The sequence below is a fragment of the Coregonus lavaretus genome (assembly GCF_964263955.1).
Source record: "Coregonus lavaretus genome assembly, chromosome: 8".
Taxonomy (NCBI): Eukaryota; Metazoa; Chordata; class Actinopteri; order Salmoniformes; family Salmonidae; genus Coregonus; species Coregonus lavaretus.
In genome coordinates, this window is record NC_139995.1 from 33853448 (window position 1) to 33871821 (window position 18374).

General features: G+C 43.9%; 1 protein-coding gene across 1 annotated transcript in view; it reads right to left on the minus strand.

The window, feature by feature from the left end:
- LOC311134346 (inositol 1,4,5-trisphosphate-gated calcium channel ITPR1-like) overlaps positions 1-18374 on the minus strand; it is a 144099-nt gene that overhangs the window by 96491 nt on the left and 29234 nt on the right. Inside the window, exons 12-21 of the mRNA XM_084167995.1 lie at positions 17273-17427; positions 15787-15886; positions 15348-15508; positions 15005-15146; positions 14613-14771; positions 7162-7334; positions 4995-5114; positions 1675-1869; positions 654-905; positions 190-331 (exon numbers count right to left, since the gene is read on the minus strand). Coding sequence (XP_084024121.1) covers positions 190-331; positions 654-905; positions 1675-1869; positions 4995-5114; positions 7162-7334; positions 14613-14771; positions 15005-15146; positions 15348-15508; positions 15787-15886; positions 17273-17427 — 1599 coding nt within the window. The remainder of the gene's footprint in view (positions 1-189; positions 332-653; positions 906-1674; positions 1870-4994; positions 5115-7161; positions 7335-14612; positions 14772-15004; positions 15147-15347; positions 15509-15786; positions 15887-17272; positions 17428-18374) is intronic.

The following is an 18374-nucleotide window of genomic DNA, read 5'->3' on the forward strand; positions in this document are numbered from 1 at the left end:
TTTCTGCTCTTTTTTTCTCAACACTTTTTTTGTTGTTGTTTTATTTTTACTTTTTTTGTTAAAAATAAATGCACTGTTGGTTAAGGGCTGTAAGTAAGCATTTCACTGTAATGTCTGCACCTGTTGTATTCGGCGCATGTGACCAATAAAATTTGATTTGATTTGATTTGAGATGGACTGACCAATTACCTCGAAGGTGAGTTTGTTCTTCTCCTTGTCGGCGAATGGGAAGCTCTGACACACCACGTCTCTCAGGTAGTTCTCGACAAACTCCATGGTCAGGGCAAAACGTTCCTTGATCTCATCCTTGGACGTGCCGTCGTTGTCATAGCTGGGACCAAGGGATACAGGTAGGGGACAGTTGAGAACTTACGACTAACTCTTACCATGTTAATGCTACTCTCAACACTCCATTAAGACTGATGTGATTTTCTACCTAAGCTCAAATAATGTCCACACAAGACTTATCAGGCTTATCAAGGCTATGACACATTGTATTCCCTCCTTCACTCCAAACTGTGTACACTCCACTTACTCCATTCCTGATGGCCATTGGACATACAAGTCATTCCTTTCCTCAACCCTGATTGGCCATTGTCCCTGCTACTAAATCCTTTCCCCAACCCTGATAGGCCGTCGGCCCTGCCACTCACTCATCAATGGCGATCTCGGAGGGGATCTCAGACCAGAGGCGGGCATACTTTACAGGCGTGACCTGTTCCTGGGGGTCGCGGTCCACGTGCATGTGCAGCATCATGCGGCAGAAGGAAGCGCGCAGGTCGTAAGGCAGGTCCTCATCAGACATGCAGCGCAGGATCAAGTCCACGTCCAGCTGGCCAGAGATCTTATTGATGGCCAGGTACTGACGGTCCAGACACATCCGTGCAAACAGGTTCAGCTGGTACCTGGGAGATAGAGAGAGGTAGGGACAGGGGCATCACTGCTTAGACATTTAGAGACACAGAGGCAATAAAGGAGACAATGAACAAACAGAAAGTCCAAGTTTCAAGGTTAATGGTGCATGCTGGTTCTCTACTTCCTGGTACTTTATTAATCAATTAATATCATTAGTTTCAGAACAAAGTGGACTATAAATTATTTCATTTATATTGGACCTTTTCCAAGTACTCATATGAACTTGTAAGGGGAGAGGGGGTGGGTAGTACTTACCTCATCCACTCCCAATGTGTAGGACCCCATTTCCAAAAATTTTTACATTTACATTTTTAGTCATTTAGCAGACGCTCTTATCCAGAGCGACTTACAGTTAGTGAATACATATTTTTTTTTTATACTGGCCCCCCGTGGGAATCGAACCCACAACCCTGGCGTTGCAAACGCCATGCTCTATCAACTGAGCTACATCCCTGCCGGCCATTCCCTCCCCTACCCTGGACGACGCTGGGCCAATTGTGCGCCGCCCATGAGTCTCCCGGTCGCGGCCGGCTGCGACAGAGCCTGGATTCGAACCAGGATCTCTAGTGGCACAGTTAGCACTGCGATGCAGTGCCTTAGACCACTGCGCCACTCAGGAAACTAGGATGAAGGATGAAAAAATCAAGGATGAAACCCACATATACACACACACACTAGTATTTAGACCGACACAGACGTTATTCACCTTTTACAGTCACAGACAGTAAAGAAGAGAAAAATCCTGGTGTTGTTTCTGACCTGTAGTAGCTGACCACCTCTTGGTCCTCCTTGGCGCCTTCCTTGGCATCCTGGGCCAGTTCTCTGATGCTCTTACTCCTGATCTCCTTACTGCTGTCCTTCCAGAACAGCCACACCTCCTCCTCGTCCTCCTCAGACTCCACTGAGTTCTCTCCGATGGATGCTCCTTCGATCTCAAACCTTGACAGCACCAATCTGGGGAGGGGAGAATAAGTTTCCCCTATAACAACAGATCTAGGATCAGATTGCCCTATCAGCAATAATTATCAAGGGGGAATCAACATCTGATCTCAAACCTGGACAGCACCAGTCTCGGGAGGAGAGGAATTGTTATAACCCCTCTAACGACAGATCTAGGATCAGATTACCAAATCACCAATCATAACCATGACTATTCAGGTTGTGGAAACAGTATTAGATCTCAAACCTGGACAGCACCAGTCTCGTACCAGCCCTGCTCGAAAACACTGTATTCAAGTACAGTGGGGGAAAAAAGTATTTAGTCAGCCACCAATTGTGCAAGTTCTCCCACTTAAAAAGATGAGAGAGGCCTGTAATTTTCATCATAGGTACACGTCAACTATGACAGACAAAATGAGAAAAAAAAATCCAGAAAAACACATTGTAGGATTTTTAATTAATTAATTTGCAAATTATGGTGGAAAATAAGTATTTGGTCAATAACAAAAGTTTCTCAATACTTTGTTATATACCCTTTGTTGGCAATGACACAGGTCAAACGTTTTCTGTAAGTCTTCACAAGGTTTTCACACACTGTTGCTGGTATTTTGGCCCATTCCTCCATGCAGATCTGCTCTAGAGCAGTAATGTTTTGGGGCTGTCGCTGGGCATCACGGACTTTCAACTCCCTCCAAAGACTTTCTATGGGGTTGAGATCTGGAGACTAGCTAGGCCACTCCAGGACCTTGAAATGCTTCTTACGAAGCCACTCCTTCATTGCCCGGGCGGTGTGTTTGGGATCATTGTCATGCTGAAAGACCCAGCCACGTTTCATCTTCAATGCCCTTGCTGATGGAAGGAGGTTTTCACTCAAAATCTCACGATACATAGCCCCATTCATTCTTTCCTTTACACGGATCAGTCGTCCTGGTCCCTTTGCTGAAAAACAGCCCCAAAGCATGATGTTTCCACCCCCATGCTTCACAGTAGGTATGGTGTTCTTTGGATGCAACTCAGCATTCTTTGTCCTCCAAACACGAAGAGTTGAGTTTTTACCAAAAAATTATATTTTGGTTTCATCTGACCATATGACATTCTCCCAATCCTCTTCTGGATCATCCAAATGCACTCTAGCAAACTTCAGACGGGCCTGGACATGTACTGGCTTAAGCAGGAGGACACGTCTTGCACTGCAGGATTTGAGTCCTTGGCGGCGTAGTGTGTTACTGATGGTAGGCTTTGTTACTTTGGTCCCAGCTCTCTGCAGGTCATTCACTAGGTCCCCCCGTGTGGTTCTGGGATTTTTGCTCACCGTTCTTGTGATCATTTTGACCCCACGGGGTGAGATCTTGCGTGGAGCCCCAGATCGAGGGAGATTATCAGTGGTCTTGTATGTCTTCCATTTCCTAATAATTGCTCCCACAGTTGATTTCTTCAAACCAAGCTGCTTACCTATTGCAGATTCAGTCTTCCCAGCCTGGTGCAGGTCTACAATTTTGTTTCTGGTGTCCTTTGACAGCTCTTTGGTCTTGGCCATAGTGGAGTTTGGAGTGTGACTGTTTGAGGTTGTGGACAGGTGTCTTTTATACTGATAACAAGTTCAAACAGGTGCCATTGATACAGGTAACGAGTGGAGGACAGAGGAGCCTCTTAAAGAAGAAGTTACAGGTCTGTGAAAGCCAGAAATCTTGCTTGTTTGTAGGTGACCAAATACTTATTTTCCACCATAATTTGCAAATAAATTCATTAAAAATCCTACAATGTGATTTTCTGGATTTTTTTTCCTCAATTTGTCAGTCATAATTGACGTGTACCAATGATGAAAATTACAGGCCTCTCTCATCTTTTTAAGTGGGAGAACTTGCACAATTGGTGGCTGACTAAATAATTTTTTTCCCCCACTGTAAATGTGGTCTAAATTGAAGACCAAAAGCGAATTAGCCGAATCAGGTGTGTTGGAGCTGGGCTAGAACAAAAGCCTGCACACATAGCCGGTTGACCCTCCCTGAGGTACATACAAACATGTTGGCATGAGGATACACATCACTAACACATCTAGGGGAAAGGGGGATACCTAGTCAGTTGCACAACTGAATGCATTCAACTGAAATGTGTCTTCCACATTTAACTCAACCCCTCTGAATCAGAAAGGTGCGGGGGGCTGCCTTAAATCGACGTAATCTGCGTCATATAGCTAGGGAATACAGTTTGGTTGAACTAAAAAGCATCACATGGAGTCCTGAGAGGACAAGGAGTAAAACTGCCTCTTCATTTGTGTGTTTGTGTAGCACTGAGAACAGAACACATAGGTACATATGAATGCAAGCCTTTCACTTTCGACCCATGGCAAACATGGAGATATTAAGTGCTTTGCAATTATCAAGCATTTTCTGAAAGAACAGATGTTTACTGAATGGTATGATATTGTTCTCTACTACAGTGCCTTCAGAAAGTATTCATACCCCTTGACTTATTCCACATCTTGTTGTGTTACAGCCTGAATTCTAAATGGATTAAATAGATTTTGCTTTCTCACCCATCTACACACAGTACCCCATAATGACACAGTGAAAACATGTTTTTAGGCCAGTGACAAAAAAATCTCAATTTAATCCATTTTAAATTCAGGCTGTAACACATCAAAATGTGGAAAAAGTCTGAAGGCACTGTATATTGCTAGATGACCATATATTATTAACCATAAACCTGGATGTGTGTGCAGGACGGACCACCCTGTGCTGCAAGCGTCATGGGAAATCTGGAAAAAGTCAAGGGGTGTGAATACTTTCTGAAGGCACTGTAGTTAGGCATGTCCATTAGGACAACCATGAGGACTCATTAATGTGTTCTGTAGAGCTCAGGGTACACCAGGAGTAAACACTCCATCATATTGTCACCTTGAGCAGCTTGTCTGTATGACTGAAATAGATCCTACTGAATACACTTCCTTACAGAGAGTAGTACTGCACTGAAGATATCGCTCTTTATCTGCCATACTAGAACAACCTGTGATAGACTATAGACAGACAACCATTGGATATTGTTAAATGTTTGGAGAAAATGGGTTTCTATAAGGTATTGATTGATTCTTCAAAGGAGAAGAGAGGAGAGGAATGGAGAGGCGAGGAGAGGAGGCATACTTAGTCTCTATGAGGATGTCTCCGTTGGTGGGGTCCAGGACTGCGTTACAGATGAGCTCCTGGGTTACAGGGATAGACTTGTTCATAGACACACACAAGTCAGACAGGTAGTCCAGGAACCTGGAAGACACACACAGATCATTCAACGGACAAAGACGTTCACATGTAGACAAAAACACGTTTCTATAGACCTATGATCAGCCTCCAATAAAAAATTCCCCAAAAGCTTCACTTGACCACCAGACTTCAATTAAGTGCCACGATTAAATGACACAGGAAAACATACCATCTTCCCTTGAGCAGCTTACAACACACTCTACAGTGTTTTTACTCCCTTGATGTTGCAAACGGCCAACACATTCAGGCAGCAACCAGTCTTCAATCACATAGAACACAGCAATATATAATCTGGCTATAAGGAACATACAGACAGATACCAAGACATGCAAATTAACACACTAAAACCTGTACCAAAAACCTGTACTGTACACACAAATGTGTCCATGCACAGTGATCACATGCACATACAGTGGCAGGAAAAGGTATGTGAACCCTTTGGAAATACCTGTATTTCTGTATAAATTGGTCATAAAATGTGATCTGATCTTCATCTAAGTCACAACAATAGACAAACACAGTCTGCTTAAACTAATAACACACAAACTATATTGAATACATTTAAACATTCATAGTGTAGGTGGAAAAAGTATATGAACTCCTAGGCTAATGACTTCTCCAAAAGCTAATTGGAGTCAGCTAACCTGGAGTCCAATCAATGAGACGAGATTGGAGCTGCCCTGCCCTATAAAAATCACTCACAAAATTTGAGTTTGCTATTCACAAGAAGCATTGCCTGATGTGAACCATGCCTCGAACAAAAGAGATCTCAGAAGACCTAAGATTAAGATTTGTTGACTTGCATAAAGCTGGGAAGGGTTACAAAAGTATCTCTAAAAGCCTTGATGTTCATCAGTCCATGGTAAGAACAATTGTCTATAAATGGAGAAAGTTCAGCACTGTTGCTATTCTCCCTAGGAGTGGCCGTCCTGCAAAGATGACTGCAAGAGCACAGCGCAGAATGCTCAATGAGGTTAAGAAGAATCCTAGAGTGTCAGCTAAAGACTTACAGATATCTCTGGAACATGCGAACATCTCTGTTGACGAGTCTACGATACGTAAAACACTAAACAAGAATGGTGTTCATGGGAGGACACCACGGAAGAAGCCACTGCTGTCCAAAACAACATTGCTGCATGTCTGAAGTTCGCAAAAGAGCACCTGGATGTTCCACAGCGCTACTGGCAAAATATTCTGTGAACAGATGAAACTAAGCTTGAGTTGTTTGGAAGGAACACACAACACTATGTGTGGAGAAAAAAAGGCACAGCACACCAACATCAAAACCTCATCCCAACTGTAAAGTATGGTGGAGGGAGCATCATGGTTTGGGGCTGCTTTACTGCCTCAGGGCCTGGACAGCTTGCTATCATCGACGGAAAAATGAATTCCCAAGTTTATGAAGACATTTTGCAGGAGAATGTAAGGCTATCTGTCCGCCAAATTGAAGCTCAACAGAAGTTGGGTGATGCAACAGGACAACGACCCAAAACACTGAAGTAAATCAACAACAGAATGGCTTCAACAGAAGAAAATACGCCTTCTGGAGTGGCCCAGTCAGAGGCCTGACCTCAACCCGATTGAGATGCTGTGGCATGACCTCGAGCAATTCACACCAGACATCCCAAGAATATTGCTGAACTGAAACAGTTTTGTAAAGAGGAATGGTCCAAAATTCCTCCTGACCGTTGTGCAGGTCTGATCCGCAACTACAGAAAACGTTTGGTTGAGGTTATTGCTACCTAAGGAGGGTCAACCAGTTATTAAATCCAAGGGTTCACATACTTTTTCCACCCTGCACTGTGAATGTTTACACAGTGTGTTCAATAAAGACATGTAAATGTATAATTGTTTGTGTTATTAGTTTAAGCAGGCTGTGTTTGTCTATTGTTGTGACTTAGATGAAGATCAGAAAATTATGACCAATTTATGCAGAAATCCAGGTAATTCCAAAGGGTTCACATACTTTTTCTTGCCACTGTACACACACACACACACACACACACACACACACACACACACACACACACACACACACACACACACACACCTGGGCTCCCGGTTCTTCCTGACGAGGCTGACGAAGGTGTCTATCTCTGCAGCGGTGATGTGTTTCTCCAGCAGCTTGCGGTTGTTGTGGAGCAGGGCTGTGATAGTGTCCTCAGCCAGAACATCATAACCTATCTGCTTCTGCATGAAGCGGAACTGCTTGGCTATGTACTCCTATTGGACAAACACAGGCCCTGGTCTTAGTCAAACATTATCACAACATTGGGATTGTGGTCCTGTGTGGCTCAGTTAGTAAGTGCATGGCGCTAGCAACGCCAGGGGTTGTGGGTCAGATTTCCACTGGGGCCAACCATACAAAAATCTATGCACTCACTACTGTAAGTCGCAATGGATAAAAGTGTCTACTAAATAGCATATGTTACATTGTGATGCCATGCTATCAAATGAGGTTAAATAAATAATTGTGAATGAGGTCAATCAAATAATGTATGGTTGAATGGTTAGCCACTTCTGATTTAGAGTTTCAATGACAATGTGTTCATAGTGTAATCGAGCTTGCTACTAGCTCACTAAGACTATGCATCGTTGCCTCAGTATTCCTGACCTAACATTACCCACTCATTACTTCAACAACAACGAATTTACTGTAGTACAGGCTAAACTCATTTCTTAGGATTCATGGGTAGATAAAATCTGAGATTCCCCACATAAATTCCACAGACTACCTTTCAATTCCCATGGGTAATTCCCCAATTACCCCCCAAATTCTTCCCAATTTTCCTGGAATTGTTCAACTGGACTGACCAGTGTAACGTCATTAGACTACAGAGAGAATGGCGGTCCCTGCTAATGGAGACAGAATTAGTGCGGCTGGATCAAAGGCCTCCAGCATTCATCTGAGACTGGGAGAACAGAGCCTGTCCACAGTCATCAGGCAGCTTCCTCCTTCAGCAGAATCCAGCCACCATTCCAACAATTACACAGTATGTGAAAGTGGGACCAGAGAGACATCCTTCTGTGTCTGTCTGTCTGAGTGTATATGGATAATGTACGTTTTTGTAGGAGTGCGATCGTGTGCGTGATTCTGTGTGTGTGCATGTGTCTGAGAGCGGGGGTGCGTGTCTTGTTCCCTGAGAGGGAGGGCTGGGGCAGCTGAAAGTTTGATGAAGGCATAATGTGAGTGTAGTTGACACACTGACTAAAAACCACATTAAATTACAGCTCTCTATGCATGGCATGGTCTTTACATTAAAGGGATACTTCAGGATTTTGGCAGTGAAGCCGTTTATCCACTTGCCCAGAGTCAGATTAACTCGTGGACACAGTCTTTAAGTCTCTGCGTGCAGTTTGAAGGAAGTTGCTAACTAGCGTTAGCACAATGACTGGAAGTCTACGGTAACTGCTAGCATGCTAGCAGATACACTATATATACACACACAAAAGTATGTGGACTCCACTTCAAATTAGTGGATTCGGCTATTTCAGCCACACCCGTTGCTGACAGGTGTATAAAATAGAGCACATAGCCATGCAATCTCCTTAGACAAACATTGGCAGTAGAATGGCCTTACTGAAGAGCTCAGTGACTTTCAACGTGGCACCGTCATAGGATGCCCCCTTTCCAACAAGTCAGTTCGTCAAATTTCTGCACTGCTAGAGCTGCCCCGGTCAACTGTAAGTGCTGTTATTGTGAAGTGGAAACGTCTAGAACAACAACGGCTCAGCCGCAAAGTCGTACTCCACACAAGCTCACAGAACAGGAGCACTGATTTTCCTCGGTTGCAACACTCACTACAGAGTTCCAAACTGCCTCTCGAAGCAACGTCAGCACAAGAACCGCTCGTTGGGAGCTTCATTAAATGGGTTTCCATGGCCGAGCAGCCACACACAAGCCTAAGTTCACCATGCGCAATGCCAAGTGTCAGCTGGAGTGGTGTAAAGCTCGCCGCCATTGGACTCTGGAGCAGTGGAAACGCGTTCTCTGGAGTGATGATTCACACTTCACCATCTGGCAGTCCGACTGATGAATCTGGGTTTGGCGGATGCCAGGACAATGCTACTTGCCCCAGTGCATAGTGCCAACTGTAAAGTTTGGTGGAGGAGGAATAATGGTCTGGGGCTGTTTTTCATGGTTCAAGCTAGGCCCCTTAGTTCCAGTGAAGGGAAAACTTAAATGCTACAGCATACAAAGACATTCTAGACGATTCTGTGCTTCCAACTTTGCGGCAACAGTTTGGGGAAGGCCCTTTCATGTTTTAGCATGACAATGCGCCCGTGCACAAAGCAAATGTCCATACAGAAATGGTTTGTCGAGATCGGTGCGGAAGAACTTGGCTGGCCTGCTGCACAGAGCCTGACCTCAACTCCATCTAACACCTTTGGGATGAATTGGAATGCAGACTGTGAGCCAGGCCTAATCACCCAACATCAGTGCCCGACCTCACTAATGCTCGTGGCTGAATGGAAGCAAGTCCCCGCAGCAATGTTCCAACATCTAGTGGAAAGCCTTCCCAGTAAGAGTGGAGGCTGTTATAGCAGCAAAGGGGGGACCAACTCCATATTAATACCCACATGTACATATTACCTAAATTACCTCGACTAACCGGTGCCCCTGCACATTGACTCTGTACCGGTACCCCCTTTATATAGCCTCCCTACTGTTATTTTATTTTACTGCTGCTCTTTAATTATTTGCTATTTTTTACTTATCTATTTTTTACTTAACACTTTTTTTTCTCTTTTCTTAAACTGAATTGTTGGTTAAGGGCTTGTAAGTAAGCATTTCACTGTAAGGTCTACACATTTTACATTTACATTTTAGTCATTTCCAGAGCGACTTACAGTTAGTGAGTGCATACATTTTCATACTGGTCCCCCGTGGGAATCGAACCCACAACCCTGGCGTTGCAAGCGCCATGCTCTACCAACTGAGCTACACGGGGCCCCTGTTGTATTCAGCGCATGTGGCAAATAACATTTGATTTGATGATTTTGGAATGAGATGTTCGACAAGCAGTTGTCCACATACTTTTGGTCAAGATTGTTTTGATCACGCGGACTGGGATATGTAGCTTCTGAAAATAATTTAGACGAATACACTGAAACAGTGACTGAGTTTATCAGGAAGTGTATAGGTGGTGATGTGCCCACTGTGACTATTAAAACCTACCCTAACCAGAAACCGTGGATAGACGGCAGCATTCGCGCAAATCTAAAAGCGCGAACCACCGCATTCAACCATGGCAAGATGACTGGGAATATGGCAGAATACAAACAGTGTAGCTACTCACCCCGCAAGGCAATTAAACTGGCAAAACATCAGTATAGAGACAAAGTGGAGTCGCAATTCAACGGCTCACACAGGAGACGTATGTGGCAGGGTCTACAGACAATCACGGACTACAAAAAAAAAACAGCCACGTCGCCGACACCGATGTCTCGCTTCCAGACAAGCTAAACACCTACTTCACCCGCTTTGAGGATAACACAGTGCCACTGATGAGGCCCACTACCAAGGACTGTGGCCTCTCCTTCTCCATGGCTGACGTGATTAAGACATTTAAGCATGTTAAACCCCGCAAGGCTGCTGGCCCAGACGGCATCCCTAGCCGCGTCCTCAGAGCATGTGCAGACCAGGTGGTGTGTTTATGGACATATTCAATCTCTCCCTTTCCCAGTCTGCTGTTCCCACATGCTTCAAGATGGCCACCATTGTTCCTGTACCCAAGAAAGCAAAAGGTAACTGAACTAAATGACTATCGCCCTGTAGCACTCACTTCTGTCATCATGAAGTGCTTTGAGAGACAAGTATCATATCACCTCTACCTTACTGGTCACCCTTGACCCACTTCAATTTGCTTACCGCCCCAATAGATCCACAGACGATGCAATTGCCATCACACTGCCCTATCCCATCTGGACAAGAGGAATACCTATGTCAGACTGCTTTTCATTGACTATAGCTCAGCATTCAACACCATAGTACCCTCCAAGCTCATCATTAAGCTCGAGGCCCTGGGTCTGAACCCCGCCCTGTGCAACTGGGTCCTGGACTTCCTGACGGGCCGCCCCCAGGTGGTGAAGGTAGGAAACCACATCTCCACTTCGCTGATCCTCAACACTGGGGCCCCACAAGGGTGCGTGCTCAGCCCCCTCCTGTACTCCCTGTTCACCCATGACTGCGTGACCAAGCACGCCTCCAACTCAGTCATCAAGTTTGCAGATGACACAACAGTAGTAGGCTTGATTACCAACAATGATGAGACAGCCTACAGGGAGGAGGTGAGGGCTCTGTGAGTGTGGTGCCAGGAAAATAACCTCTCACTCAACATCAACAAAACAAAGGAGATGATCGTGGACTTCAGGAAACAGCAGAGGGTGCACCCCCCTATCCACATCGACGGGACCGCAGTGGAGAGGGTGGAAAGCTTCAAGTTCCATGGCGTACACATCACCGACAAACTGAAATGGTCCACCCACGCAGACAGTGTGTTGAAGAAGGCGCAACAGAGCCTCTTCAACCTCAGGAGGCTGAAGAAATTCGGCTTAGCACCTAAAACCCTCACAAACTTTTACAGATGCACAATTGAGAGCATCCTGTCGGGCTGTATCACCGGCTGGTACGGCAACTGCACCGCCCACAACCGCAGGGCTCTCCAGAGGGTGGTGCGGTCTGCCGAACGAATTACCGGGGGCAAACTACCAGCCCTCCAAGACACATACAACACCCAATGTCACAGGAAGGCCAAAAAGATCATCAAGGACATCAACCACCCGAGCCACTGCCTGTTCACCCCGCTATCATCCAGAAGGCGAGGTCAGTACAGATGCATCAAAGCTGGGACCGAGAGAATGAAAAACAGCTTCTATCTCAAGGCCAACAGACTGTTAAATAGCCATCACTAGCACAGAGGCTGCTGCTGCCTATTGAAATCACTGGCCACTTTAAGAAATGGAACACTAGTCACTTTAATAATGTTTACATATCTTGCACTACTCATCTCATATGTACAGTTGAAGTCAGAAGTTTACATACACCTTAGCCAAATACATTTAAACTCTGTTTTTCACAATTCCTGACATTTAATCCTAGTAAAAATTCCCTGTCTTAGGTCAGTTAGGATCACCACTTTATTTTAAGAATGTGAAATGTCAGAATAATAGTAGAGATAATTATTTATTTCAGCTTTTATTTCTTCCATCACTTTCCCAGTGGGTCAGAAGTTTACATACACTCAATTAGTATTTGGTAGCATTGTCTTTAAATTGTTTAACTTGGGTCAAACGTTTTGGGTAGCCTTCCACAATCTTCCCACAATAAGTTGGGTGAATTTTGGCCCATTCCTCCTGACAGAGCTGGAGTAACTGAGTCAGGTTTGTAGGCCTCCTTGCTCACACACGCTTTTTCAGTTCTGCCCACAAATTTCTATAGGATTGAGGTCAGGGCTTTGTGATGGCCATTCCAATACCTTGACTTTGTTGTCCTTAAGCCATTTTGCCACAACTTTGGAAGTATGCTTGGGGTCATTGTCCATTTGGAAGACCCATTTGCGACCAAGCTTTAACTTCCTGACTGACGTCTTGAGATGTTGCTTCAATATATCCACATAATTTTCCTTCCTCATGATGCCATCTATTTTGTGAAGTGCACCAGTCCCTCCTGCAGCAAAGCACCCCCACAGCATGATGCTGCCACCCCCGTGCTTCACAGTTGGGATGGTGTTCTTCGGCTTGCAAGCGTTCCCCTTTTTCCTCCAAACATAACGATGGTCATTATGGCCAAATAGTTCTATTTTTGTTTAATCAGACCAGAGGACATTTCTCCAAAAAGTATGATCTTTGTCCCCATGTGCAGTTGCAAACCGTAGTCTGGCTTTTTTATGGCGGTTTTGTAGCAGTGGCTTCTTCCTTGCTGAGCGGCCTTTCAGGTTATGTCGATATAGGACTCGTTTTACTGTGGATATAGATAATTTTGTACATGTTTCCTCCAGCATCTTCACAAGGTCCTTTGCTGTTGTTCTGGGATTGATTTGCACTTTTCGCACCTAAGTACGTTCATCTCTAGGAGACAGAACGCGTCTCCTTCCTGAGCGGTATGACGGCTGCATGGTCCCATGTTTATACTTGTGTACTATTGTTTGTACAGATGAACGTGGTACCTTCAGGCATTTGGAAATTGCTCCCAAGGATGAACCAGACTTGTGGAGGTCTATAATAGTTTTTTCTGATTTACTTTGATTTTCCCATGAAGTCAAGCAAAGAGGCACCGAGTTTGAAGGTAGGCCTTGAAATACATCCACAGGTACACCTCCAATTGACTCAAATTATGTCAATTAGCCTATCAGAAGCTTCTAAAGCCATGAATAGAAAGCCATTTTCTGGAATTTTCCAAGCTGTTTAAAGGCACAGTCAACTTAGTGTATGTAAACTTCTGACCCACTGGAATTGTGATACAGTGAATTATAAGTGAAATAATCTGTCTGTAAACAATTGTTGGAAAAATTACTTGTGTCATGCACAAAGTAGATGTCCTAACCGACTTGCCAAAACTATAGTTTGTTAACAAGAAATTTGTGGAGTGGTTGAAAAACAAGTTTTAATGACTCCAACCTAAGTGTATGTGAACTTCCGACTTCAACTGTATATACTGCATTCTATTCTATAATATTCTACTGTATCTTAGTCCATGCCGCTCTGTCATTGCTTGTCCATATATGTATATATTCTTTAATCCCATTCCTTACTAGTTTTGTGTGTATTGGGTATATGTTGTGAAATTGTTAGATATTACTGCACTGTCGGAGCTAGAAGCACAAGCGTTTTGCTAGACCCGCTATAACATCTGCTAAACACGTGTATGTGACAAAGAAAATGTGATTTGATTTGTAGCATAGACTTCCAGTCAATGCACTAATGCTAGTTAGCATTGGCTCATGAAATGACCACGAATTTCCTTCATACTGGATGCAGAGACATAAAAATGGTATCCATGAGTTTATCTTACTCTGGGGAAGTAGATACATGGCTTCATTGCCAAAATCCCAAAGTATCCCTTTAAGTGCCATCAGACAGTATATAGGCTAATTGCATAAGTGCTGTGACTTGATCTATAGGCTATAGGTTAAGACTCTGTCTGCTGGAACACTGTCCAGGACAGCATGTGAAAACAACCCCTATTCCCTTCCTTTACTGGAGCCTGTTAGGGTCTGCAGGTCTAAAGGTACCAGGTACTGTAGGTGTATAGAAGCCAAATGGTGATGATGACTCCACCTAGGCCTCCAATGGACTAAGGGGAATTTCAATCATATTCCTTACACTCATCTAGTACCTACAGATCAGCAAACATTGAAAGGTTTGGGGTTAGGTTAAGGGATAAGGTTGGGGGTAGTGGTTGTTTTGGGACCAGGCCAGCCGTGTGACCTGTCATACGTGTCCTTGTGTGGCCTTAGAAGGATCAGACCAGTAGGCCTGACCGTTACCACTTTGCTGTACCTGGTTCTTGCGGTAGTCCTGTTGAGAGTGGCGTAACACGCGGTAACACAGGCGACAGATGTGTCTGAAGGGGGCGTGGCGCTGATCAGCCAGCTCCTCCAATCGCAGCATGGGCCCGTCCCCGCTGTCTGTGAATGGAGCCTGCAGCAGCTTGAAGATCTGGACACAAAATTACATCAGTTGGATGATGTTACATCAGGTTAAGAAAATGAATTTGTTGGAAAAATGTTTGGCGAAGTATGGCAAAGTTCATTATATAGGTTAATAGTAGACAAAGGAGCTTGCTCCAAAATGTATCCACATTGAAAATCAAGTAACTGTCCTGAGCCTTTATTCACCCCTTCAGTCTGTGGAAGTTCTAGTTGTCCCTTATGAATGACATGGTCCTCTACCTGTTTGAGGATGTTCTGTTCCCTCATGAGTTTCTGTCTCTCTCTGTTGGGCTTGTTGACCATGATCTCCAGAACATCCTGGCCATTGTTGGGGATGTCCACCACGAAGAACACCAGGTCCTCCAGAAGCTTGGTCACCGCCCTGGACGACACACAGGAACAGGAAGTCACACACAGGAAGAGGCACAACCATAGATATCCAGAGTTCGGTAAACTTTATTTGAGATTTAGAATCCTTAATGTTGATACCAAGAGTTCCAAGGACATTACATTCTGGTAAGGGTTTGGTGCCAACATTGAAGAGGTAAAGAAAACATAGAGCACCAAAATGACTGCCATGTACCTCCTCTCGTTCTGAGTGATGGTGCCCTTCTCCAGTTTGCCTGCGATGGAGGCCAACACTTTACTGGCATCGTTGGCAAAGTCCAGGTCTCTGACTTCGGCGGGCGAGACGGGTACGATGGCAAAAGCTTCTTTGTCTTCTTTCAGTGCAGACGTGCCGATCTTAAAATAACAACAGTGAAACTGATGAGTGAATTAGGATTGTAAAATTAAGTTAATTCTCATAAGTAAACTCACAAATAGAATAGTATTCAATAGTGCACCTGGTCGTCAGATCTAATGTCTATCTAATCTAATGTAAGGGTATTATTATATTATTGAGTAAGGTTTGGGTTGGACTGATTATGTGGGACACACAAAACATGATATACAGTAGTTGAAGATTGGGTTAGACAGACTATTGGTAAGGTCTCAAACTGGCTAGTCGAGCTGTCACTCACACGTAGCATGACAGGTTTCTCCTCCTCCTTGTCGATGGGGTGGTTGGTGCTGTGGACCCATGTGTTGGTGCACAGGTGTCTGAGCCTCACGTACGAGTTCCTGGGCGCGCGCACAAGCACACACACAGAGTATTGTGAATCCAGAATGAATAATAAAGTCCTTATTGGGCAAGGCCCACTCTAGCACATACTAAGCATTGCCATACCAAACAGTGGAATGGAAGAGTGCCTCTGATTAAATACTGAAATACATCTCATCTGATGCATTCCAGTAGAGGAAGGGACATCATAATAATAGTGGTTACTGTAAGCCAAACACAACATCTTACAGTATCTCACATGTATAAAACTCAACCACACACTTGAATAAGTAAGAAACAGAAACAGGGCCAGGGCCTGCAGTAAGTCAGTCTAGAGTCAGTCTAGAGTCAGTCTAGTCAGTGTGAATTATCCTTATCTTGTCCTCAATCACAGTCAACAGGTTATATCCTTCCACCTTCACAACCAGCATGCCACAGTTACACTGGTTCCTGTAAGCCAAAGCTTCCCTACTGTACATTCAGCTAGGAAGACAAAAACTAGACAGACCGACTCACACACTATTGCTTCATGACCTCATAAAAACTCCCTCACCTACTCACTCTACCATCGAGAAAACTCTCCCTACTCTCTCCAAAACACAGGCTCACACATGTCCTATGTCAACTTATACTGAAGACAGCATGACCATAACCCTGCCCACTCACCCTTTCCACTGAAAGTGAGAACAGGTGTCTTAATAGGGGGAATTCCACAATAATTCAATAAATGTGGCTGATAACAAACAAACACCACACATATGTAATCTAAAGATTATTTGTGTGTGTGTGTGTCTCTCTCTCCATTTCCAGTGGGAGGAACATGACCGGTTACTTTTCATATTGCAACATGTTCATTAGAATCTGATCTGCGTCAACAGTGGGCTACCTACTGTAGTCACTACGTTTTTTGGGGGACTTTCCAGACATACAGTCATCAGTGTAAACTGACTTGATAGCTAATCTAGCACTATCTCAATGGACAACCACCTATACCAGGGTGGGGTCAATTCCGATTTAAGTCAGACAATTCAGGAAGTGATTTGAATTTAAAATAGAACAACTTTTGAAAGAATAGTTTCTTCTTTTCAGTTTATTGAGAAGTCACTGAAAATAAAAGCACTTTTTTTTCAATTATTTAATTGGAATTTCAGTTTACTTCCTGAATTGACTGACTTTAATTCAAGTTGACCCCAACACTGACAGATACAGCCTGGTCACTCACCCCTCTCCCTGCACATGACCAGTTCCATCACACAACAATACAGGATGACATCTAAAGATGCATTTTAAATCGATACATTCTCATGGACGTAGTTAAAAGAGAAGTTACTTTCTAGAAAAAGTGCAAATTCCTATAGAAGTATTACGAGTAAGGGAGTCCTTTTGCACAATGGCCCTAGTCCTACCTGGGTACCAGGGAGTCCCCCCCTCTCAGAGTGGTAGGGTCCAGCTCAAAAATGGAGGAGATGTCGTTGCCGTCAGGGACAGACACCAGGGTGTACATGACCTTCTCCTGGGGGTTCCTGGGGCGGGCACGGAGGTCCACCTGCTCAGAGTCCAGCTGGAGACACAACATGACAACAAAACAGTCTCATCAGATCACTACAAAGACAACATGACAACAAAACAGTCTCATCAGATCACTACAAAGACAACATGACAACAAAACAGTCTCATCAGATCACTACAAAGACAACATGACAACAAAACAGTCTCATCAGATCACTACAGAGACAACATGACAACAAAACAGTCTTATCAGATCACTAGAGACAACATGACAACAAAACAGTCTCATCAGATCACTAGAGACAACATGACAACAAAACAGTCTCATCAGATCACTACAGAGACAACAAAACAGTCTCATCAGATCACTACAGAGACAACATGACAGTCTCATCAGATCACTACAGAGACAACATGACAACAAAACAGTCTCATCAGATCATTGCACAACCACATGGACATGGGGCACAGAAGACCAGGATCAATGATTATAAAGAAGAAAATGATTGATAGACTGATCAGTTTCCTGTCAAATTCCTAGACAATGACCCAAAGAGCATATCCTGGGCAGGAACGTACTGAAGAAGATAATAGACTCACAACTCAAAGGGATCTCTTCTTTCACCACAATTTGAGAGCATACATTTGATCAAATTTCATATTTTTTCAAATCTAATTTATGCCAATATATAGGCTTAATTCAATACTGCACTAGACATCATGGCCTACTTTTCCTCTGTTATCACAGTGTATTGTGAAGTTTCAATAACAGCGTTATTACACATAAATATCATAAAATATGTATACATATTAATATTTCAGTATTTAGGGTAATTCGTTAGAGTAAGTATGGGGTTAAACTGCAGCTGTCATCTTAGTTTGGGTCTTCTGCTGTGTTCACATGGTCACTATAGTGAATGATTGTCTAAAACTGTATCACCCTTTTCACTCTACGGTGCTGACCCCAACCGTACTGTTCTGGTTTGGATATTTTATTTT